This window comes from Myotis myotis, unplaced genomic scaffold (assembly GCF_014108235.1).
Source record: "Myotis myotis isolate mMyoMyo1 unplaced genomic scaffold, mMyoMyo1.p scaffold_m19_p_8, whole genome shotgun sequence".
Lineage (NCBI taxonomy): Eukaryota > Metazoa > Chordata > Mammalia > Chiroptera > Vespertilionidae > Myotis > Myotis myotis.
Window position 1 is genome coordinate 29344581 of NW_023416390.1, and position 25484 is coordinate 29370064.

The window sequence follows — 25484 nt, forward strand, 5'->3', positions numbered from 1 at the left end:
TCATATTTTCTCATAACACTCATAGCCAAATGGCAAACAGACAGGAATGGTTGATGAACCAACACACCTCACAAAAGTTAACATTTCATGAGTACTTCATTAGCTCACAATGGGTCAACACCTTGGTCAACTGCCTATTTTCTCTCTGTGTTACAGAAAAAAAGCAATCTAGCCAATGCATCCAGCATTGACTTGCTAGTTACCTACTTATCATGATTTGGACAGTGCTCTTCAATGTGGTTCCTGTTGGGTTCAGGTAATCATCACTTACACTGGAGCTATCTTCTAACCCTGATGGAAATTATGGGGGCTCTGAGTACAGAAAAACCATAGTACATCATAGCTTCAGAATGTCAGCTGTGTGGCCTGAAATTTTTACCCAAATACAGTCTTATGAAAGGGTGTCATATTTCCTGGTAGGACCTGTTGCAAAAGTACTCTACAAAGATAATTATAATTACACAAAAACCTCACGCTATAGAAAGACCAGTCTCCAGGATATCCAGTTATTCATAACAACACTGAATTAGAATAGGAATGAGGGTGGAAGGATATGCAGGGCATAAAAGCATTTCATTGAGTCCAAAAGTAACCTCAGAGCAGCAAGGAAGACCTGATGCTAAAGATGGGCATGACTCAAGGAGAAAGAAGGGCAATCATATGAAATGCAGAACTCAGATTATTAGACTGTGAGCATCAAGCTCAATTTATGTCTGTTGATTCATTAGTTAAATGAAGTCTGAAAAAGTGGTCAGCAAATATGGAACTCAGTTTCTACGATAGCCCCAACTATCCTTACCTCCTAGTGCTCATGCCCTCCTATAATCCTCGGCCTTTGGGTATGGGCAGGACCTCATTATGACTGGCTTCTGAGATGTCACTTTCAAGTTTAACTTACAAAAAGACCCTATTTTCTGTCTTTTTCATCCTTTCTTGCTCTCTCCCTTGCTTGTTCTCAGGGAAGCAAACTGCCATGTGGAGAGTCTCTTGCAGCAAGGAACTGAGGAGGTCTCTTGCAGACAGTCAGCAAGCCCTCAGTCCAACCAGCAGTAAGGAACTGAGTGAGCTTGGAAGTGAAACCTCCCTCAGTTGAGCTTTCAGATAAGAATGCAGCCCCAGCCAAAGGCTTGATGGCAGCCACAGGAAAGATCCTGAGGCAGTGGCAGCCAGCTAAGCCACCATCAGCAACTGTGAGATATAAATGTTTGTTCCATTAAGCCACTAATTTGGGGGTCATTTTTATGGAGCAAGAGATAACTAGTACAATGAAGTTCTCTAATATTTTACTAGGAAATAAAAAGAATCATTTCAGAAATGTAATATTCCTCCCTCTTGTACTTGGCCGTATTTTAATGACTCCAAACAAGTTTCCTACATATGAAAATAGCTCCTTCTGCCTCTTTGTGTAAATTACAGATAATGGACTGTTTGCCCTCCACTAAAAAATAAATTAAGGATTGGTAATTTCTCTCTTTGATTTAAATCTATCAGCTGACTAACCTGAACTTCAGGGTATAAATAGACCAAGGAAACTATTAGTACTATCCGACCTCCTGAGAAAAATCAGACAAATATTCCCTCAAAATTGTCAGCCTGCCTTAATTGGAAACCGTATTCGGCAGTAATGGGAAATACTGCAGTGATGAAAAACATGGGGTAGCAGGTGCACATGTCCTGTTCCAGAACTCATCACAGATCTTTATGGTAAACATGCTTCTCTGGGAGAAATGAGCCATAAACTAAAGTCTATGCAGCAGAAAAATTCAACTCCCTTAAGGCAAATGGCCATTTCCTACTCCTAAGTTTGCTTATGTCATGAAGACAAATGCAGAGAAGATGATGGACTTTTTTTTACATTTAAGAGCTTTAATAAATTAAGGTCATGATCTTTTTTTCTTAATCACAAACTTTTGCATATGTCATCAATTCCAAGTAAAATAAACTGCACAAGGCAATTCCCTTTTCTGATTCTTCATTTAAAAATAAAAGGAAAAGTTGCTCTCTTTAATACTTGAGGAAGTCCCAGGAACAAAAGAGCAGAGAGAATAGAATGATTTCTGTTCAATTAGATTATGCATATCTGTATGGGTAAGTAGCTTAAATGTGATGTATGCATTTTAATGAAAAGAACTAGGGGCCCTGAGTGCATGGAAGAGAAAGCATTGCCATTTCTCCTTTTATCATTCTTTACCATAAAACATATATAAGTTAATTTCTAACAGAAAATATGACATTTATCTCTTATGAAAGATCTAAATTTCAAATCAAGGACATTAAATTCAGTGTAATGTTTCCAATTGGGTATTGATGCTTTAAATAAAATATTCCTGAATCAAGGCAGAGACATGAACAAAGGCTTGAACTCAATACACTCAAAAATAAATCAATATTCTAGGGTTGAAAGATAATAATAAATAAAATAACAATAAAGACAAGCACATATTTCCATGCAGGAAATGATGGGATTGGTGGATTTATGTCCAGTGTAGTGGCCTCAATTATGCAGGTAACTGAGGCTTCACAAACAAGCACAAAGGCTTATGCGTTCAATAAATGAAGCACTTTGCTTGGCTAAGTTATAAATAGATGCACATCAAGGCCACTGAAAGCTTCACTGGATGGGCTTCCTATTGTTCTGTTTGAGAAAGTAGAATAAAGCAAGGAAGAGACTTTGTTGGGGCACAAGTAAACGTATTGGCTGTGCACTACTTGGAGCAGACAACGCTTTTCCTTTGTGCAGAGACCTCAGGCAAAGGAAGAGATACAGATCTCCCTCACGCTACACTCCACAGAATTCATTGGACCTGTGACCAGAAGAAGTAAGAAACCATGTGCCTGAGAAAGGTGAACAAGTTCTCAGAATCCTGGGTGACAAATGACAGTAAATGGCCTATTGCCTCCATTGTCACATCAGTGCAGACATCAGCCCCTGCCCTCTGTCCTGCACCCTCGGAGGGAGGGAGGAAGGAAACCGGAGGAAACCCTGGTGATGTTCATGTCAGCAGGTGCAAAGACCAGAGGAACCAGTGTACGAGTGTCTTCTAAAATACCCCAGCGCTTATAAAAATGTTATCAAACTATGACTGAGTTTTACTAAAGTATACCTGACAGATAAAAATTGTATATATTTAAGGCTTACAATTTGATGTTTTGAGATATATATATATATATATACATATATATATATATATATATATATACATATATATATATATATTGAAATGATCACCACAATGATACTAATTAACATATCCATCACCTCACATAGGTTATCTTTTTGTATATATACTGAGAACAATTAAGATCTTCCTTTGTAGACAATTTTAAGTTTCAATACAGTCCTGTAAGATACAGTCACCATGCTGTACAGCTGAACTGCAGAACTTACTCACCTCGCATAAATGAAACTGTGTACCCTTGACCAATATCACCTCATTTTTCCCACCCCCAGGCCTAGTGACCACCATTGCACTCTGTTTCAATGGTTCCGACTATGTTAGATTCCACTTGTAAGTGAGGTCGTGCAGTATTTGTCTTTTGTGTCTGGCTGGTTTCACTTAGCATATTGTCCTCCAGGTTCATCCCTCTGGTTGCAAATTTCTCGGGGATTTCTCATGCAACATTTCTACTGTACCTGTCTATCACCAAAACCCAACAGAAATCCATACTCTTCAAAACGGGTCCCAAGAGCCTCTGGTAAAGTTCCCTGCATATCATCTCCACATTCACTAAAATACCCATTTGACTACTGGGTGATCCTTTAACCAAGACTGGAGAAGAAATGAGTTACCCTACAGACTAAAATCTAATGTTCTACATCGTAATCTCAAAGGATATAATTGTATAAAAGGATTTCCTCTTCAGCAAAACAATGATGTTATTTACTGTAGACATTTTCTTATTGCTCTGCAGTGTCCATTTCCCCCCTCTACAAAATTATTTGTTTAGGCTGGGCAGGTAAGCTAAGCCTAACCAATCAGAGGAACTTTATGCTCTTGCTGGACAGATGAGATCCAGGGTATAGAGTAGGAAAGGAAGCAGGAAGTAGAGAAAAGAAGAGATAAAGAGCAATAACTAGAAATGGGAAGAAAGAGGAAGTATAGAAAAGAGATAGAAAGAAAGAGTAAAATAGAGAAAAAAGAAAATAAGCAGGGAGGGGAATACAGCTTCCCTATACCAAACACTCCCTCAGAAAACAAAGTTGTTTTTTAACCTTATTTATTAATTTTTTAGAGAGAGAATAAGGGAGACAGAGAGAGAAACATCAATTTGTTGTTCCACTTATTTATGCATTCATTGGTTGATTCTTGTATGTGCCCTGACTGGGGATCGAACACACAACCTTGGTGTATTGGTCCGACATGCTAACCAACTGAGCTACTTGACCAGGGTAGAATACACATATTATTAATCTTGCTTCAACATCATTATCAAGGAAGGCACTTAGTCTATCTTTAGCCACACTTCAAAGAAAGAAAAAAGGGTATAGTGTCCCAAACACCCCCTAATTTCCAGGGACAACATAATCATTACTAGTAGATAATGATTCAAGTGCTGAAGCCTAAAGATAAACCACTATGGGTTAATGAGCTAAGTGAAGAATCAATTTATCCTGCAAATTCAATGAAAATAACATTCTGATCCTTTCCTAGACTGGAATTTTCCATATTTCAGATAGTGCTGGTCTGAACATCTTCCTCTTCTAAAAACATGTATTGTGACCTATTGAACAAGAATTTAAAAAACTAAAAAAAAAATTAAAAAATATAAAACACTTAAGTCTAAATATCCCAGCACTGAGAAAGTCTCTTGTTCTTCCTGCAAAGAAAATAGTTTTTTAAAAATTTAAAATGTTTTTATTGATTTTAGAGGGAGAGGGAGAAAGAGATAAAAACATTGATGAGAAAGAAATTGCTATTGATCAATTGTCTCCTGCATACTACCTATTGGGGATTGAACCCACAATCTGGGCATGTGCCTGACCAGGAATTGAACCGGTAACCTCTTGGTGCATGGGATGACATTCAACCAAGTGAGCCACATCAGCCTGGACTGTAACAAAATCTTGATCTACAAATGTGGAGGTTGCCCTGGCTAATGAACCATCTTGGCTGTAATAACTGGCTGCTGGTTGTTAATAAATCTCAGTGCTTGGCCAAAGCTGGTGAGCTGCATCTCAGCTTGATGCCTTTAACATCCACAGAATTTATTCCCTTACTAGATCACTCCCATGATCTAGTAAGAAGGAGCAGGGTCACCGGAGGCTTGGTCCAGAAATGAAGAAAGCTCAATGGTAACACTGATTTTCACTCTGTTAAGAATATCACTCTGCCTAATGGGTCTAGGTTTTCTTGCCTACCTCCTGAAATCCAAGAGAGAAATGTGATCTAGATCTAAACATCTGACACCAGCCCATCACTTTCTCCTCTTGAAACAACAGCACACATCAATGAATGACCCTGGCATGCTTTTCTGCAAAGCCAGGAAGCAGCCTCAATGTCTTTAGCACGGTTCTCTAGGTCTCTCGTCTCCAAAGTACACTATGTACACACCAGGAGGTATGCATAGAATCCCCCAGGTCAAGGATAGAATGCATTAGATTTTTTTTAATCTACGGTTACCTTTATCTTCAAATAAATAAAGTCAGTATTATTTATGCTTAATATACAGACAGAAACTGGCACCCTCAGCCAGACCATATGTCCAATGATCAGTGTCACATGCAGAACTAGAAGTCTCCTAAGGGTGGGAGTTCTATGGTGAAAAAGAAGTTGACAGGGGCACCTGGTTCACGTGATTGCTCAGAGCATGACAGTTCATGTTTGCCCATCTGCATGGATTTATGGGTTATGCAATCTGGTTTCAACAAAACCCAGCTGAGATTCTTGCAAATAAATGACAGATCTAAGATAATAAAAAGATTGTCACACAAATAGACAACAAGGAATGGTGGAGCCAGTACATCTTCTCCTGGCATTTGATCCTTTCTACCTCATTTTGGGGTGAAAATTAATGATCCAATTGGATCTGAGAGGATCAATGAACAATACTGAAATTATCAAAGCTACTTGAAATTTTGTTTTAAATCCACTTTTTAATCAAGAGCCTTGCTTACACTACTGTTAATATGAAGCTCATTCTTCTAACATTTCCAGTTTATATATTTAAAATATGTATATATGTCAGTGTCCAGTACATAGATTTAAATTTTATATTAATAAATTTATAGTTATCAGGCATGTTTATTTTGTTTAAAAGAATGTGTACTTTAAAAATAAAAGACATATGATGTCACTAGAGGATTTTAGTGACCATGAAGGAATCAACTAATTTTTTCTTTGTTCTAATGGGTCTCCAAATTCCCTTCTTTGGCTCTTTTTCTCAGAACTCTAGTGTACAAATGGCAGGATGAGCTACCACCCTCCCTGCTCTTTCCTCTTTTCTGAGAGGTGAACCTTGTTAAGAAGAAGAAATGAAATCAAGATTCTGTTGCGCAAACCAGGTTTTTGCTACAGGAAGGACTCCATTGTACCATCAGGAGAGAGATTTGTCATGTAATTTAACATGGAGGGCCTAAAGCCCTCTGCCGTTTCCCCTGCCCTGAGAGGCCAAGACACTTATTGGATGGGGTTCAAGGCGGAGCCAAAGAGGGAAAGGACTTCAGGCAACCTCTGGAAGGAGAATGAGGAAGACAAAACAGAGAGAAGGGATTTTTATACAGAAGCCTGGTGGGCTCTGAACAAACTGGAGAGTTAGTTCTCTGATGAGAAAAGTAAACACCTGTCTTGTACCATCCCGTGAACAGACTAACAGTAAAATGCCTTTAGAGTAATGGACAGCACCTCTGGGCCCTAACAAATAGCAATAGGCCTAGCTAGATGATGACAGAGGAGAGTTCTAGCACTATTCATAAGTGTCACAAAAACAAGTTTTAAAGAGAATGAATTAATCTTTCAATGTGGGGTGAGGGGAATAATTTCAGTAGGATCTTTAGCTACAAGGTAGCTTTCTTGTTTCCCAGGATAATAAAATCCATTTGTCCCCATTATTTCCTGAGTAAATTATTTTATGATTCCTGGATTTGGCTGGTGAAAACGGCTAGTGACTCACACATGCCAATCTGACTAATGTCTCATTTAGAGAACTCTACGCACAGAAGCCCAGACATCATTTTTCTTGCCAAGAAATGAATGTATAATATTTTCAATAAAAATAAAGAAATGAACAGTCAGCACACCAAGGCACAGATCTGCACCTATTGTCAGAGTTGTTTTTTATAATTTCTTGCTGGGTAGTCAGTCAGGAGTTAAAATTCTCAGAGATGTAATAAGAATAGCTATTCATATTTAAGAAAAATGTTTTTGACCTTTTTATGATCTGGGTTATTTATTGCCACTTTAACATCCATTCCTCATTTGCTACCATTTTGTCTATAGTTCATTGACCTTTCCATTTAGACTAAGGGGAGCTATATCTGAATAACAACAGTGTTTTACTTATACAGCTCTACTCTTGTGAAAAGTTCAGAGATATAAATATCTCTCTATACTTGAGTGTAAGTTAAGGATCACTGTTTCCATCTTGGATAAAGATTTAAAACAAGGAAAGTTCAAACAGCTAAAATTAGCAATTTACAGAGGGTCAAACAATTCAGAGAGGATTTCTGGATAAAGATGGCAAGTTGACCTTAAATATTATCTCTTCTCCAAACCCCACTTAACTGATCATAATGGTCATTTTTTTTTAATCCACACCCGAGGACATGTTTTTCATTAATTTTAGAGAGAAGGGAGTGAGAGAGAAACATCAATGCCAGAGGGAAACATTGATTGGTTCCCTTCCTGGGTATATGCCCTGACAAGGAGTCGAACCTGCCATCTTTCAGTGTATGGGATGACACTCCAACTGAACCATACCGGGAAGGGGCCGTAACAGTCATTTTTAAGTCATAAGCACAAAAGGACAAAATTAATGGAAGATAAAACATTAACAAAGATTTGAAACTTTAGAAAACCCAGTAAGTTCACACATCTAAGCCAATTTTATAGAGTTTTATAAAACATTATTTTTATCTGATCTCTCTGAGTCACATTTCTTATTTCTCAAATGGTTTCAAAATTGGGGAGAATGTGGGAATTTTACTTAAGGTTTCCTAAAACACCAAGAAATATGAGTCCCCAAACTGAAAAGATCTACCCTGTTCCAGCTGGATAGATTCAAGGGAAAATTCACAAGACACAGAAGTCAATGGGCAGTGCCTTTATGACTTTAAGTTGAAATTACTCCCAGTCTATCTTTCTATACCAGGCCAAACTTTCAAAAAAATGAGGGTAGAATTAAGAAAATTTTAGACATACAAAGACCACAATTTTTACTTCTTGAACATGTATTCCAGCCAAACAAAATGTTTTCTGAAATGTTCCATTTAGAATAGAGTTTCTTACAGATATCTTTCCAGGCAAACTTCTATCCAAAGGAAATATTTTTCTTTAATAATTACTTTTAAAAAGCAATTACAAAAATAGTGTTTGTTCATTGATGACAATTTAGGAAATGCAAAAAATAAGAAAACCAAAAGTTTTACCCATAATCCCACTATCTATACATCACTTCTGTTCAGATTTTAGTGTGAGCCTTCTCTTACGAATGTTTGCATATCTTTTAGTAATACTTTATTTAAAAAAATAGGATTCTAATAACAGTTTTTCAACCTGATTTTTATTCATTTAATACATTATGAACATTTTCCACATTGGTATAATTTCTACAGCAGAATTTTTAATAACCACACATTTTCCATAGTGTTATGGAGCAAAAATATTAGATCTCTTTTAGACATTTAGATTGTTTTCCAATTTTTCACTAACAAATCTTTGCTTCTCTCCTAGGTTTTTAAAGGGAGAAGTAGACTAAAGTAGGCAGTGACAACACAAATTTGGAAATACAGGAAGACTGTCTTTGACAGTAGTCCAAAGTTAGGCTTCAATGCCAAATCTGGTTCCCCAGAGGAAAATGATCATTTTCAGCTGCAGCCTTCACGCTGTGTGGGGCACTAAGAAATACACAGTTTGAAGGTGTCAGGGATCCCCAGATAATTCCTCAATGGGAAAAACAGCTCCACTACCCATCAACCAGGGGAAAGAGTGACCCTTTAAAGAAGTTGGCACGCTTACTCAACAAGCATTCAGCAGAATAATAATCTACATTCTCAATGCTTTTGTCAGATGAAATAAAGACACTCCCAGTAATTTAAAGATTTTTAGTCATTAAATAACGAAAGTTGAGCTCACAAAGGATAAAGAACGTTGCTGAAGCCTAAGCCACCATGGCTCGCAATGGGAAGACGAAAGCATAGAATTCAAAGCCTTAACGGAGGACTCATGGCCAAGAAGTGTACATGATAAGCACAAATAAAATACCCTTCCCTGCAGTAGTATCAGTAGTCTTGTGTCTTGAACATAAATACTAAGACCAATCCTAAAACCTTAATGCTGGGGCTTCATCTGTCCCTGGAGTAATATTCTTTTTCTCTGCTTGACTAGCTTGGTGACTAGAAGAGAGAGGGACGGGCTGAGGACAGTGTCAGTGCCTGGTGGGGAGGAAGGACTTAAACATGAGAGGTGGGTTCCAACTTCTTTATATGTAAGAGTGTGTGTGTGTGTGTGTGTGTGTGTGTGTGTGTGTGTGTGTGCGTGCGCGCGCGCCTGTCTCTCTCCTTCCTCTTTTCACAGCCCATTCCAGACATCTTCAAGTTCACACAGCAAAGGTGCCCTTGGGTTGTTGCCCACTGGTGCGCCCACAGACATCACAAAGTTTGTAAGCATGAACTCAATACCGCTTCTGAAATCATGCTTCTCTTTCTCTGTCCTCACCTTGAACGATGGGCTGGAATGAAAAGCCTGAAAAGGGGGCTCTGGGTTTCTCCAGTGCATGAGAGCACCCTCCGCACCCTAAACGTGGCACCTGACCTTTACTCATGACTGCCTGCACAGGGACTCTAGAGAGAGCAGCCTTTCCTCAACCTGAGGCTCATCTCATCTAGGCAATAACACCCTCCACAACATCAGGGGAGTGGGCTGGGGTTCCAATACTGCAGGAAAGGGTACCCTTTGCTCAGCGTCCTGAGGGCACTCTGCATTTTCCCTACTGCCACCGCTCTTCCTACCGGGTGGACTTGTCTCCTTCCAGGTCATGAAGCTGAGCTTTTCTGTAGTGGACACTCTTCTGTGTCCCTTTAGCATCTCTTTCCCTCTGGATTTGCAGATTTGAAAGCAAATACATTTCAATGATTTAAGTCAATTCAAGTTGGGCTTTCTGTTATTTCAACCTAAAGCATCCAAACCCATTATGTTTGTGTCCCTGTCAACACCTGAACATCTTGAGGGTATACAATATATTCTTGTGGGCAAAGAAAGACATAAAAAAAGAAAATTAGTGACAGAAGAGGGAAAGAAGTAGGAGAAAGAATGTCAGCAAATTTATAAATGGACAAAGAACAAAAATTGCAGAAAATAAAGCTTATCTCTTAACAGACATTAGCTCATCTCAACTTTTACCTTCCTAAATTTGTGAGACAAGCAGAGGTAATATGCTTTGATGTTTACAAAAGAAGTCTGAGACAGAATGAAGAGAAAATAAATGAGAAGTACCATCCACTCTGAATTTAGAGGAAAATAACCAATAAAGGCCAGGGTCCTTTATATATTATATAAATATATAACATGTATTCTGTCTTGACATCAAAATCAGAAACTTACCTTGCAGGAAAAAAGTATGTACAATTGGCACAATTGATTCATGCAATGCCCAAAGGACCTACAGCAAGGTAGGGCTGCAAAAATGCATTTGAAAAGCATGACAACATGATATAATTAATGTTTCTTCCTTCTGTTAATGGGTAAAAAACTGAGGCTTTGGATAAAATTAGAAAACATAACTGTATTTCTAATTAAATACATTCCTGATCAAATAAACACAAAGATGTAAGTATAGGCAATAGATACAAGAGATGCTAATTCTCAACATATTTGCATTCAAATCAGGAGCTCTTATTATAAGTGAGATTTCTGGAATTCACTTCTAAGCTGGCTGTTTAGCACATGCATGGAATGGTAGCATCTGAGGGTTGCCTGGCAAGCCTTCAGCTCAGAAACTTCTCTTCTCGTCCCATGAAACTGTAAACCAACCACATCCTCTCTGAGAGCTAAGGGACTACTACTGTCACTCCTGATTGCAAAGAATCTCAAAAAGAGTAATATAAAAATTGATATGCTTTAACAATCATGAAGTTCTTCTTGGAAATTAGACTATTTTAAGGTTTCTACCCTTGCAAATGGGAAGAGGGCAGCAGGGCCTAAGACAGGGATTCTCAGGATGCAAGTCACCTGCCTCACTCAAGAGGAGGTGAGGTTTGGGAACCAGAGCATCATCCCAGGTAAGATCAGGCCCTAAGGCCCTTGCTTCAACATTAGCCCTCTGAGCAGCTGTGTAGCAAACCCATTTTAACCCTACAAGTTCCAGCTAGCTCCCACATGCCATTCCCCATCCCAGCTCCCACCTAAGGATGTGTACACATTTATGACACTCACTAGTATATTGCCCTTATCACCCACCATCCTGTGCTTCAAGTCCCCAAGTTCACAGCAGGGTCCAAGCACCACTTCATGTAAATTCATGGTCAGCTTTTAAGTGCAAGCTCTGTTCCCATCACTAAGTGAAGTGTCTCATCAAAATCTCTGTAAAGAAGGTCCAGAAATCTGCCCCAGGGGTTTCTGATACACACGGGAGTCAGAATCTCTGGCAGTTTGGGGCGGCACACTCACCTTATTGCTCCTACTTGGCTGTTAGTTGCATGACCCACAACACCTACTTGGATTCCTTTCTCCATAATCCCATGTACACCGTAGGTTTTCAATGACTATTAATTAAATAAGTATTTTCTAAGAAGCTGAAGCTACCTAGGATTGCATTGTGCTGGGCAGGAGAAGGCAGGAATGACAAGCCATTGTTGCTGCAAAATCAGACACAACATCTCTGATACTGCAAAGGGCTCTTGCAAGGGTTCTGGTGGAAGTGTCTTAATGGGATGCAGTGGGCTATGCAGTTAAAGAACTCCACCGCAAGGGGAAAAAAAGAGTGGCAGCAATAGAGAAAACACACAAAGCCCCAGCTGCCCACAACATGAATGGCCTGGCCAGGCAATGACATCAGGACCCACGGAGAATACAGATCAGGGGAGGTGGGTAAGCAGAGAGGAGCCAGGACCTGGCCAGGGCTCACCATAACCCATTTTCAACTCCCCTTTCCTTTGCTTCTTCCTGCCTCTCTCCCTTCCCCAAACCTAAAGGTATGCAAGCAGGGATTGAGGGACCTTGGGCAAAAAGAGAGACATAGCCCTGCATGAGGATGGAAGGTGCCGGCCCTGTACACTGGCCCTGCAGCTGGCCCGGGCTGCACCAAGCTCATTATTCCTGGCAGGCATGAGCCCGAGAGAGAGGTCCTTGTGCAGCTGGCATTTCGTGAGCTAAGTTATTCGCAAGAACCAGAGAGGAAACACTGCACTTTGTTCCAAGGGATGGTCAGAAACACTGGGGGAAGTCTGGAGATGCAAACAGAAATATCACGGTTCAAAATCTAACCTTTTTTGTGTGTTTTGTTTTTTAACAAAAGAATATGACTCTGAACACAAATGCAACACTGTCCTTGAGAGTTAAAAGCTGTAGCTCCAATAGGTTTACAGTCCATTTAAATGTAGGAAGTGTATTATAGTACACAATTTGGACAATGATACATCGGAGGTTTACTGCCTTCAAATAAAATCATAAAGCTGGAAAGCAATTCAAGAGGTGTTGGCCCAGATCTCTGATTCAGGTTTACAATTCTCTACGCCTAGACGCCCCTCCTCAGGGTTTCTAAAGATGGAAAACTTGTCGTTTTTTTTTCTAGCCCACGAGGATGTGTTTTTCACCTTGAAGGCAGAGTTTTTTTGTGTCCTGCCCAAATCATCGTGATTTCCCTTTCTCTACCAGCCCCACAACTACACCAGGGCATCCCTCACTCCCTGTGGCCTGTCTTCTGATCTATTGTTTTCAACATCCTTTTAGAGGTGAAATAAATGAGCATGACTTGAGGCAGTAACAGAAAATGAAATGATACCATGAAGCTTAAACCCTATACTCCTTTCCAGAAAAATGATGGCTTTTATTCTCCTACCAAATTTCTCTCTCTCTTAGAGAGTGTGTATCTGTGTGTGTGTGTGTGTGTGTGTGTGTGTGTGTGTGTGTGGATTGGATTGTTCCTATCTGGATTGGATTGTTAAATCTCCTTACTCTGTAACTGTATTTTCCCCCTCCCATTTAAATATAACCTAGACCTTATCAAACTAAACTCTTCTCCTTACACTCATCCCTACTGACTTCATCGTGCTTTTGAGGGACTATTTTCCCCAACTAGAACAGGATATAAAATGACTTAAGGAAATCTCTAAAGCATGTAAAACCCAATCTCATCACTTTTAACTTTAGTGAGTATTGTTACAATTCCTTTATATCATCAAGTCACCAACAGCACTGGATCCAATGTCACCTGTGGCCAGTCCTGGGGATCCACTCTCTCCAGCTGAAAGGGAGTCTCTGGCAACTGCTCTGGGGAAGCTGGAAGTTCACCTTAGCACAGTTGCCATCTGAAGTCACTCTTTAACCCAGAAGTGAAATCACTGAGTCCTAAGTTCCATTTTTAACTTTTTTTGAGGACCCTCCATACTGTTTTCCATAGTGGCTGCACTAATCTGCATCCCCACCAACAATGCACGATAAGAAAATGGTAGGAATATTAGTTGGCCATAAAAAGAATGAAATCGTACCATTTGTGAGAGTACTGGATGGACCTAGAGCAGTGATGGCGAACCTAAGACACGTGTGTCAGAGGTGACACGCGAACTCATTTTTTTGGTTGATTTTTCTTTGTTAAATGGCATTTAAATATATAAAATAAATATCAAAAATATAAGTCTTTGTTTTACTATGGTTGCAAATATCAAAAAATTTCTATATGTGACACGGCACCAGAGTTAAGTTAGGGTTTTTCAAAATGCTGACACGCCGAGCTCAAAAGGTTCGCCATCACTGACCTAGAGGGTATTATGTTCAGTGAAATAGTTTAGTCAGAGAAAGACAAATACCATATGATTTCATATAAGTGTATATGTGGAATCTAAAGAACAAAATAAATGAACAAACAAAATTAAAACAGACACAGATTCAGAGAATAGACTGACGGATGTCAGATGGAGGGGGGCTGGGTGAAACAGGTGAAAGGATTGAGAACCACAGATTAGTAGTTACAAAATAGTCACGAGGTTGTAAAGTACAGCATAATATTATAATAATACTAGAGGCCCGGTGCATGAATTTGTGCACTGGTGAGGTCCACCTGGCCTGCCCAATGGGGGCCACTCGGGGCGGGCCGACTGGGGTAAGGGGCCGTGGGCAGTTTGCCAGCCAGCCCAGCTTCTGATCGGGGTGGGGAGGGCCCGCTTGGGGGTGGAGCCGGCCAGGCCGAGGGCATTCCAGTCATTCTAACGTTTGGTCAATTTGCATATTACCCTTTTATTATATAGGATTGTAACAACTATGTATGGTGTCAGGTGAGTACTGGAAATATTGGGGGGAACACATTGTAAAATATATGATTATCTAACCACTATGCTGTATACCTGAAACTAATGCAAAATAACATGGAATGGAAACTGAAAAATAAAATCACTTTTTTAAATGGACTCATATTACGCGCCTGCCTAAATTCCTCTGATGGTTTCTGGTAGTAATTATAACAAAAACTCCTTGGCATGACAATGAGGATCTTCATATTCGAACCCCCACCCAACCCCACCCCTCGCCACAACGTTCTCATCTTCCCAGCCATCCTGGCCCCTTGCTCTCCATTCTAAAGCACACAAGACCATTTCCACTCTGAGAATCAGCACACTCTGTTCCTTCTGCCACAAAGATTCCTCCACAAATCCTTCAGACTGGCTGTGATGTTCCTTTACCTGTATTTCCTCCTCCCTCCTCTTCCCAGGAGCAGTTAAGCCCAATGAAAATGCTGTTGGGTGCTGGGCACTCCGCCCCCAGTGTCGGGCAGACAGTGAGCACCCACTGAGTCCTTGTGGAGTGAATGGGTATGTGGGAGGTTTTGTGCACATCACCATCACTCAAGATTGTGGGAGGCTCCAATGTGATCACTGCTGCAAGAACTGGGGAAGGGACAGAAAACTCTGACAGGAACAGTCAATGGATCTTTGCTTCCCTAATGGGGAAAGCAGTAAGGAGCATATCTCCAAGGTTATAAAAGAAATCCACGTGCAAACAAGCATTCTCCTGCCCCTCAAAATTCAGAACAAATTTCTGATGACAAAATATGAGTAAAATATTTTCTTTGTTACCTCTACGCTGACTTCTATACTCATCCAAGTTACACACTTAATTTCCAGGGTTATTTTTTTCCCCATGTTGGCATTATAGTTTACATAAACAAAACATGTGTTTAATGCATTCTCAGGCATGAATATTAGTATAAATTTTGAGAGCTGAAGCAAAACAAAAATGCAAAATTACCCCCACAGGACTCATAGAGTACAACTGTTGAGAAACTTGTTTTGTTCTTTGCTTGTTAAAATATGTATTATTCAGACAGAAAATACAAAGGGAGGAACTATCCTTATGGAAAGAGCTTTCTTGTGAAGTTGCCCAGGGGCTATAAACAATATGGCAAGAACACTACTTTTTTTTACCTATCCTTAAACTTAGGTCTTTAATGTTACCCTCAAATTATGAAGAGTGCTATATCCTTAAGAAAAATAAAGCAGGTTATGAATTCATACGACTATCACCCAATCAGCTTATTTTGTTAGTCATTTAACACTATCATTCTTTAAAACTGTTACCATTGCCAAGCAAGAGTCTTAAAGCTACATGTCCTTTCCTCTGCCCGACACGAGGGCCTCGAGGGCCACGGGCCACATACCTTGCAGCCGCTGTGAGTCCTGTTCTTCATCAGGGGCGTGGTGGTGCACAGCTCGATGGCCTCGGGCTCATGGAAGATGACAGCTGGGAGAGGCTCCTTTTTCAGTGTTAGGACATTCAGTTTAGACTTCAGCATGGTCTGAAAGTGCTGGAAAGCAGAAAGGGGAAAAAACAGCCAGCTACAGGTAAATCATGTGGAATAATATGTGGTGCCACTGTCCATAAAACCCAGTAGCAAAATCTTTGTTTCATTCTCTCCGTCTTAATAGAGGAGGCCAAGAGATGCTAGCAAAATGGAGGGGAAACACTGTCAGGACATTGCTGACGTGAAACTGTGGGAGACAGCCAGTCCTTAGGCAGACATCATGAGAACGCGGGGTGGTGGTAGTCACCCATGACCTTGCTCTGAGAGGGTCTTCCAAGGTGACATAGACAAAGGAAATCCTGGGGATGTAGTCCAGGCTGAATTTTCTAAAGAAGGGAAGATGTTCCAAAGGGGATGCTAGAAGAGCAGTTTGGGGGAAAGTTTGAAGATAATGGAAAAGGGAAAAAAAAAACTGATGATAAGAACACAAGACTGCTGCTCTCTGCCTCCATTCTGCTCTGCCTGCCTGGGCTGTGGAACTCTGGGAAATGTACTACTTCCCCATTAACCACTTTATCTGCTGTCTCAGGCCAGGATTCTAAGGAAATATCCATTCTATGTGCAACTCCTGTTGGCACTAGTTCTGAAATAGGTGCAGAATCCAAGCATATTTCATCACCACTATCTATACTCCCACTCCAGGCCCCATCTTTGTTTGGTAGCAGCTTCCAAACTGGTCCCACCACTTCCAGCCTTGCCCCTGTGCAGAGTGTAGCCACCCAATAGCCAGAGGGATCCTTCTAAAACCTCACATAGGAGACAGTGTCTGAAGCACCTCATTACTTCAACATCTGAGTCACCCTCTCCTTTTTCTTCTTCATCAGCAAACCAACTTCGCTCTCATTCTCAGTGACCCATGCTTTTCTCCCAGATCACTTTGAAACCCCCAAACCCTACTCCCTCCATTGGACTGGGATCAATTAAGAACAAAGACAGAAACTTCTAGATTAGTATGAATATTCGCAGTACATGTTTTAAAAATACAAATCAATACTCACCAGGAAACAAGGGCAAATCTGTCTCCCATTTAAAAACATGCCAAGCCTGGCAACTTTGTACTATCTTAAAAGGTGGCTGTATCAGTCAGGGTTAAGTCAGAGAGATACAACTAGTAGGAGATATATATTGAGATTTATGCAAGGAATTGGCTCATGCAATTGTAGGGGCTGGGTAGGCAAATGTCAAATCTTTAGGGGATGCTGTCAGGAAGGGTGGGCTGAACTCTCGGGCATGGACCAAAGCTGCCGTCCAAGGGTAGCATTTGTTCTCCAGGGAAACCTCAGCTGACCTGCTAAAGTCTTTCGCTTGATTGAATCAAACCCACCCCGTTTATCTTGGAAGCCTCCCTTCCTTCAAATGACTATGGACTTTAATTATATCTGCAAAATGCCTTCACAGCAATGCCAAGATCGGTGTTTGATTGGATAACTAAGCATAGTAGCCTAGCCAAGTTGACACACAAAACTGACCATTAGCATGGCAAGTTTGTGTTCCAGTAGATATCATGCGGACTGGTAAACTGTTGTAAGCCCATGGGATATTTCATTGAACAAAACAGATTATGCTCCTAAGGCATTCATACTCTAGTGAGAGATAACAGACAATGAACTAAAGTACATAAAGTTATAGTGTTGATGACATCACCATAAGACTACCATATCAAGAGAAGGGAATAGACAGTGACTGGTAAATATACATAGTTTGCAGGGCCCTGTGCAAAATGAAAATTCAGTGTTACCTCTGTCCTTTCACAGTGGACAAAAAGGAAAAAACCACTAATGAAAAAAAAAATGCTTTTAAAAAAAGGAATCATTTTCTCTATTTCCCTTTTAAATATGATCTTACCCTCTCTGCTTAGCTTTTCTAACAAAATTGCCACAAACATTTGCAGTTGTCATTTGGTTTCACAGGCTCCACCTCCTGTGAGCAACCCTTTGAAGCAGCGTCTAGCACTTTATTTCTGATCCAGTTGTGCCTACCCAGTGTCTGGCTGAAAGCAGGTGTTCAGTAAGGGTGTGTGGAGTGAACTGGCGAGCAAATGCATGGCACACACCTGCCCGGCTAGAGGTGCCAAGGTTTAGAAGAGGGAGGTAACTGAGGTTTCACAACTGATTTTGTTGAAGTTGGAATTTGAACTCTATTATCTTCCTATCCCCAATTCGGGGTTTTTAAAATGCTTGTTTATTTCTTTTACCTGACTCCCCAGCCAAGTTACCAAGGGGGCCATATGAATGCCAGCCTGGAACTTTCAGTCTCTCTGTGTGCTGACTGACTGAACCAATTAGACATGGGGTCCCATGATAGGGACAGGAAGATGGTCTCAGAACTTCCAGGCAGGGTGGTTGGCCAACCCTTTGAGAAAAGAGTCACTTCTTGTGCCGTCTTCAGGAACTTCCTGTGCAGAAGAGATGCACTTTGAACAGGCTGAGCCTTAATGATAAAGTACCACATCATAATCGGAAGGAAGTACGAAGAGCCCCCAGGTTATTCATGTCTGTGACAAAGCCCTCTGAGCTACTGCCAAAATGGCATAAATTCCAAGTTTCAAGGGATAGCCACAGAGCGACCCTGCAATGACTCCCAATTTGGCGGCAAACTCTCCTGCAGGGTAACAAAGCTCCAGAGCTATCACCTGCTGCTTGAACTGCATGGTCTTGTGTTTTCTGGGCCTCAGTTCCTTCATCTGTCAACTTTAAAATGCTGTGTTATGTCACCTCAAAAATGGCACCGCTTGTTCTTTGCATGGGCACACAAGGGCAATAAGGACAATGCAACTTAAAATATCTTAATCCCGTAGAATTATTTTTAAAAAAGGTCATAAAAGAGGAACCGAATAGAGGAGCTTGGAAAAGTTACTGCTCCCAAATGAAAGATGCACAGAGTTCCATAAAGAAGATGTGTTATTCATTCTTAAGAAAGGGGAGTGAATAATGTTGTAGAAAATTAGGGCACTGCCCCAGACAAATTAAACAAAGCTCGGCTTTCTGCATTTGGTAATGTATGTGTGATCTTAAAATAGAGCCTCTAAATCAAGCCCCATTATGCGGATGGAGTAATGGTCATGCCCTGTAAAATTTTACAGTTGGGGCTTCCTGCTCCTACTTAGACATTAATCTCTGACACTTTAGTAGGCAAGGATTTACATATTTTACCAATTCAAGTCTGGTGGATCTCACCTTTGTATATTGATTGTGTATCCAAAATATAAAGCATCCTTGGAAGGGAAATGTTGCTTCCTCTTTTCCTAAAATAACTGGGTCACTATCCTCACTCAAATTAAAGTGAAGGCATTAAGATTTTAATTCCTGGTTGCATTTTGAAGACTGGCTACAATGGTCAGTTTTAACTTGCAAATTACTGAGTCAGTAATGCCCTAATCACACTTCAACAATACTGCAAATGTTCTCCTTAGGAGAACAACAAGGAACAAGTGGGCGAATTAAATTAATGGAGAAGTTCAGGTCCCCATAGAACTGCTAATTTGTACAAGTGTACAAAAACCAGTATGACTTCCACATTTGTTCATAATCAAATTTCATTGTATTACTTTGGGGGGTATGTAAGAACTCACTTCAGTCGTACTTTCATAACATTTTATAGCACTTATTTTTTAAAAAGGGATATTCATGCCTCTCACGTGAGAAAATTAATAATTGTAATATTCTTCTGTGACCTTTAGTAATATCTTTCACGTGTCATTTTTAATGTAAATTCTTAGATTTCTGCTTTTAAATAGCTGTTCTAGCATTCACACACACACACACACACACACACAAAACATAAAAGTACTAAGTATATTTTTCTGTTAAATAATAGTTCACACTGGAACTGCCTAAAATCTAGCTGAACTAAATCCTATAACTAAGGATATAAAGAAGAAGCCACATCAAGTAGGAGTGGAGACTCAATGGAATATTACTCAGTCATAAAAAAGAATGAAATCTTTACATTTGCAACAACATGATGGACCTACAGGATATTATTCTAAGTGAAATAAGTCAGAGCAAGACAAACACCATATGATTTCATTTATATGGGAATCTAAAAAACAAAACAAACAAAACAGAAACAAACTCACAGATATAGAGAACATTCTGATGGTTGCCAGATGGGAGGGGAGATGGAGGGATGGGTACAAAAGGAAAAGTGATTAAGATGTACAAATTTCCGGCTATAAATACAGTCACAGGATGTAGAGTACAGCATAGGGAATATAGTCAATAATATTGTAATAACCATGTATGTTGTCAGATGTGTACTAGCCTTATCAGGGTGATCACTTCAAAGGTTATATAAACGTCTAATCACTATGTTGTAGACCTGAAACTACTATAATATTGCATGTCAACTGTAATTGAAAAATAAGAAATTCTTTTTTAAAAAACTTATAAAGAGTGAATAAAAGAAAATTTAATTAAGATCAACTTTTATTTAAATATATTTTCTCCTTTTTTCTCTTTTTTTAAAATCTTCACTGTTGAACGAATTACAAATGTCCCCTTTTCCCCCCTATTATCCCTTTCTAGCCTGCACCCACCCACTTCCCCACACTATTGTCTGTGTCCATGGTTTATGTATATATGCATACAAGTTCTTTGGTTAATCTCTTCCCACCCACCCAGCCACCCCCGACCCCCACCCCCGCCTTCCCTCTGAGATTCAACAGTCTGTTCCATTCTTCTATGTCTCTGGATCTATTTTGTTCATCAGTTAATTTTATTCATTGGATTCCACATATGAATGAGATCATATGATACTTGTCTTTCTTATTTTGCTTATTTCACTTAGCATAATACTCTCTAGGTCCCTCCATGCTGCCTCAAAGAATTTTTTTTTGTTTGCTTTTGTCCTTTCTAGAAAGTGAAACAAGGTTGTTTGAATAGTCTCCCTAAATCTAGCAGGCATATACAAAATTGCACTATTGATTTCTAGGATTAATTTTTTAATTGATCTTGTATTCCAAGAAAAGAAAGACCTACACCAACTTGGCATTTGCCATATGGCTGCAGATTATCCTAGTAACTGCCTTATTCAAAAAGTTTCAGCTTAATTTAAAAAGCCTAAATCCAGACACTTATAACATTAAAAGACTGTCTATATCTATTAAAGTGATAGCTATTATTAAACTAACTGAAAATACTCATGTTCACACACCCATACTTATTCATGCAGTTTTAATTATGGAAGCATTTCTTTTGAATATCACAGATTCTCTCAAGAGATTATGTGGAAGAGGCACAAAATAACTCCATGCCCACAGAGTATGCAAAAAGCCCCCAGGGCTTGTGAAAGGCTCCCTCGGGGGAGTGTGTGTGTGTGTGTGTGTGTGTGTGTGTGTGTGTCTATTCATTTATATTTTTTGTTATTGATCTGAAATACACACACACTTGCTATATTCCTAGTTTAATTTGTTTGTCATCTTCCAATCTTCCAAACAATTTTTCTATATAACAGTTAAACTATTGTAAAAGACAGATAGCAAGCCCTCAACTCAAAGGCACATTTGGCCTATAGTTTCTATGATTTGCAGAGTTCTTAAATTTGAAGGAGAGTATTCAAATATTGGGGTATATATGATTAAAATTTGCATTTCCACTTCTCTTGATAGGTCAAAAGATCTGCAAGAGCAACCAGCACTCATGGCAACAATTAGCTCCAGCTGGTCATGCAATTACCCTTATTTACTTAGATATTTTCCTCTGCAATTCATCAGGGTGCCTCTTTCCTCTACTATCAGCATTATTTTCTATACTAAATACAAGTCACTATTTTTATAGTCATTTCATGCGATACCAACTTCAGTTCCTTATGCTACTTATTTGACGCTTATAGGTATTTGAATTATAACCCTGATGTAAAATGACAAATGCTAAGAGATCAGAACAAAAATTTCACCCACTCATGAAAAAAAAAAGTTATGTACAGTTGAATTTATTCCTGCCACTATTTATTTATTTTTTATTGAATTTATTGGGGTGACTGGTCAATAAAACCATATGGATTTCTAATTTACAACTCTATAACACATCATCTGCATTCTCATTGTGCACTCACCACCCAAATTCACACCAATATTTAAATTATGAAAATTCAACTAAAAGAGTGTGAGTGGGTGAGTAACAGAAAGAAATAATCCAACATGTCTGTCTGCCATTTCACACAATTAGAATGGACCAGGAATTAGGAATTTATTCTGCTCTGTGTAAGGTATTCCCACATGCCCCTGGTGATATATCTTGTTGCACTACATATAATTAAATTACTAAAGATCAATATTTTTTACTTCCACTTCCAAATGAGATAAAGTAACAGGGATGAAACTGACACATTTATAACAACCAAATAAACTGGGGGAAATTATGAAACAATGGTTTGTGAGACAATGGGTATCAATCAATGAAAGACAGTGATCACTGAAAGATGAGACAAATGGTAGCTGCACAATTGTCCGACTTATGAACTTGAAAGAGTTGCAGGCTGTGATGCAGAGAGGAGAAATACAGAAAGGACCCGGCAAAGTCCCAGAGTTAAGGAGACAGAGATGAAAGCCTGAGAGACAAAAACAGAGAAGAAATCCACACACAGAGAGAACTCTGGACATCTGCAGAGGGTCTCCTTCAATATTCAGCGGAGTAGTAATCGGAGTATACATGAAAGGAAACTAGCCAGTGGAAAGATTTGAGATTAGAGTGCTGGTTCACACAGAGCCAGCAATATTACCTGTTCCTACCAGCTAAACTGGAAAAACTCAAGAGTCATAGGGCACTGGGGTGAGTACTCACAATGGTCTACTCTCAGTGGTGGGAAATAATTAGCACTGGAATAAGTGCACTCTGCTTCCACCTGAAATTCTTTAAAAGAAGACCCAAAAGGATCAAAAACCTTTGAAATAATTTAACTGAGTTCCACACCAAAAAATCCAAAGAATATTTATAGGAATAACAAAAATATCCAGCAACCAACAAGAGTCAAAATGCCTTGCATCTAATAAAATTCTCCGAAAATGCAAATAAGCAGGAAAGTAGAACCTATAATAAAGAGATGAATAAATTAATCAAAACCTACCCAGAACTAACACAGACATTATAATTACCAGGCAATGGCATTAAAACTGTATTTCATATATTCCAAAAAGTAAGTTGAGATATTTAAGATATAAAAAAGTCCAAATCTAACTACTAAAGATAAAAACTACACTGTCAGATATGAAACGCACATTGGGAGCTAATAATAATGGAATTCATTACAGCAAAACAGAATGGTAAACTTGAATACAAAAACAATAGAAATAATTCTAAATTAAACAAAGAGAAAAGAGGGGGGAAATTTATCAGTGAGCTAAGGAACAACTTCAAATATCCTCATATATGTATAACTGGAATCCCAGAGGAAAAAATAGGGAGAAATAGAAAAAAATATTTGAGGAAATAATAGCTAGATTTTTTTCCAAATCTGAGAAAATTGTAAACCCGCAATTACAAGAATGTAAACAAGTCCTAAGCACAAGAAATAAGAAGAAAAATACATCAAGGCCCATTATAATCAAATTCCATAATATAATAAAAGGAACAAAGATGGTGATGATAGCTGATTTATCACTGAAAAGAATGCAAGTGAGAATACAGTAGTAAAAAAATAAATTAATTAAAATATAAACCCAGAATACCACACACAGGATTCTAGATATAGAATAAAGGTGAAATAAAGACTTTCCAGACATATGAAACTTGGGAGTTCATGACCAGCAGACCTTTCCTATGACAAATGTTAAAGGAAGTCAATCAGGCAAAATGAAAGAATGAAAATATGGATGCAGGCCTTGGTCTGGTAGCTAAGTTGGTTAGAGCATCGCCTTGATATGCCAAGGTTGCAGGTTCAATCTCTAATCGGGCACATACAAGAAACAACCAATGAATGCATAAATAAGTGGAATAACAAACCAATCAACCTCTCTCTCTCTCTCTCTCTCTCTCTCTCTCTCTCTCTCTCTCTTTCTCTTTCTCCTCCTCCCTCCCTCCCTCCCCGTCCCTCTCTCCTTCCTTCTAAAAATCAATTTTAAAAAATGAATCCACGCAAGAGAATGAAGATTAATATTTAAAATTCATTGAAAGCTATTTTTAATTTTTAAAATGATAACAATATGGTAGTGATTTTAGCATATATAAAAATAAGATATATTGCAACATTAATACAAAAGTCAGAGAAGGTAAAATGAAGATGTACTATTGTAAGGATCTGACAATACATGTGACATGGTTTAATATCACTTGAAGATATACTGTGATAACTTAAAGATATATACTGTATACACTATAAACCATAAAGTAAGGACTAAAATAACAAACCAAAGAGTTATGCATACTAACAAAAATAAAATGGAATAATAAAATAGAAGGCAGAAATGGAGAAAAAAGTAAACACAAAAAAAGACGAGAAAATAGAATAAAATAATAAAATGATGGATTTAAAATCTGTAAAATTAATCTGAGCGGTATTTTAAAAGCCCCTATTGAAAATCTGATAGAGTGATATTTATTATAAACAAGACCCAACTCTATGCTGCCTATAAGAAATTCACTCCAAAGTCAAAAAGCAAATAAAAACTGATAGATCACAAGGATAAACAGATGAAAACTACAGATATTGTTGGAGATTTCAATACCACACTCTTGAAAACTGATAGAATGAGTAGACAGAACATCAGCAAGGATAAAGAAGGTTTAATAACACCACCAACCAACTTGAAAAAATTGGCATTTACCAGTACAGACCCACTCCACCCCCAATACTAATAGAATACAAGTGTAAAACATTTACCAAGATAAACCACATTCTAGGTCATAAAGAAAAAAAAAACCTCAGTAAATTTAGTATTCAAATTATACAAAGTAACAACAGAAAAATCTCTGTGAATTTTTCAAACATGCAAACTAAGTAACACACTTCTAAACAGCCCATAGATGAAAGAATAAATAAAAAAGTAAAATAGAAAGTTCTTCGAACTGAATGAATAAACAGCATGTCAAAAACAAGATGCCACTAAAACAGTACTTATGGGAAATATTAAAGCACAAATGTCAATATTAGAAGAGAAGGAAATTTTCTATGCAATAAAATCAGCTTTAAATTAAAAAAAGAAAAATATATGAAACCCAAAGTGAGTAGAAGAAACCAAACAATAAAGTTTGGAGGAGAAACCAATGAAATATAACACAAAATCAACATAATCAATACAATGGTCTATCTTCCAGTTCACTTATTCTTCCTTTGGCTACATTTTGTTTACTGATGAGCTCATTAAAGGCTTGGCCTCTGCT

General features: G+C 38.8%; 1 protein-coding gene across 1 annotated transcript in view; it reads right to left on the bottom strand.

Annotated features, from left to right (window-relative positions):
* Window positions 1–25484, bottom strand: part of PID1 (phosphotyrosine interaction domain containing 1) — a 201464-nt gene that overhangs the window by 80423 nt on the left and 95557 nt on the right. The window contains exon 2 of the mRNA XM_036320418.1: window positions 16024–16170. Coding sequence (XP_036176311.1) covers window positions 16024–16170 — 147 coding nt within the window. The remainder of the gene's footprint in view (window positions 1–16023; window positions 16171–25484) is intronic.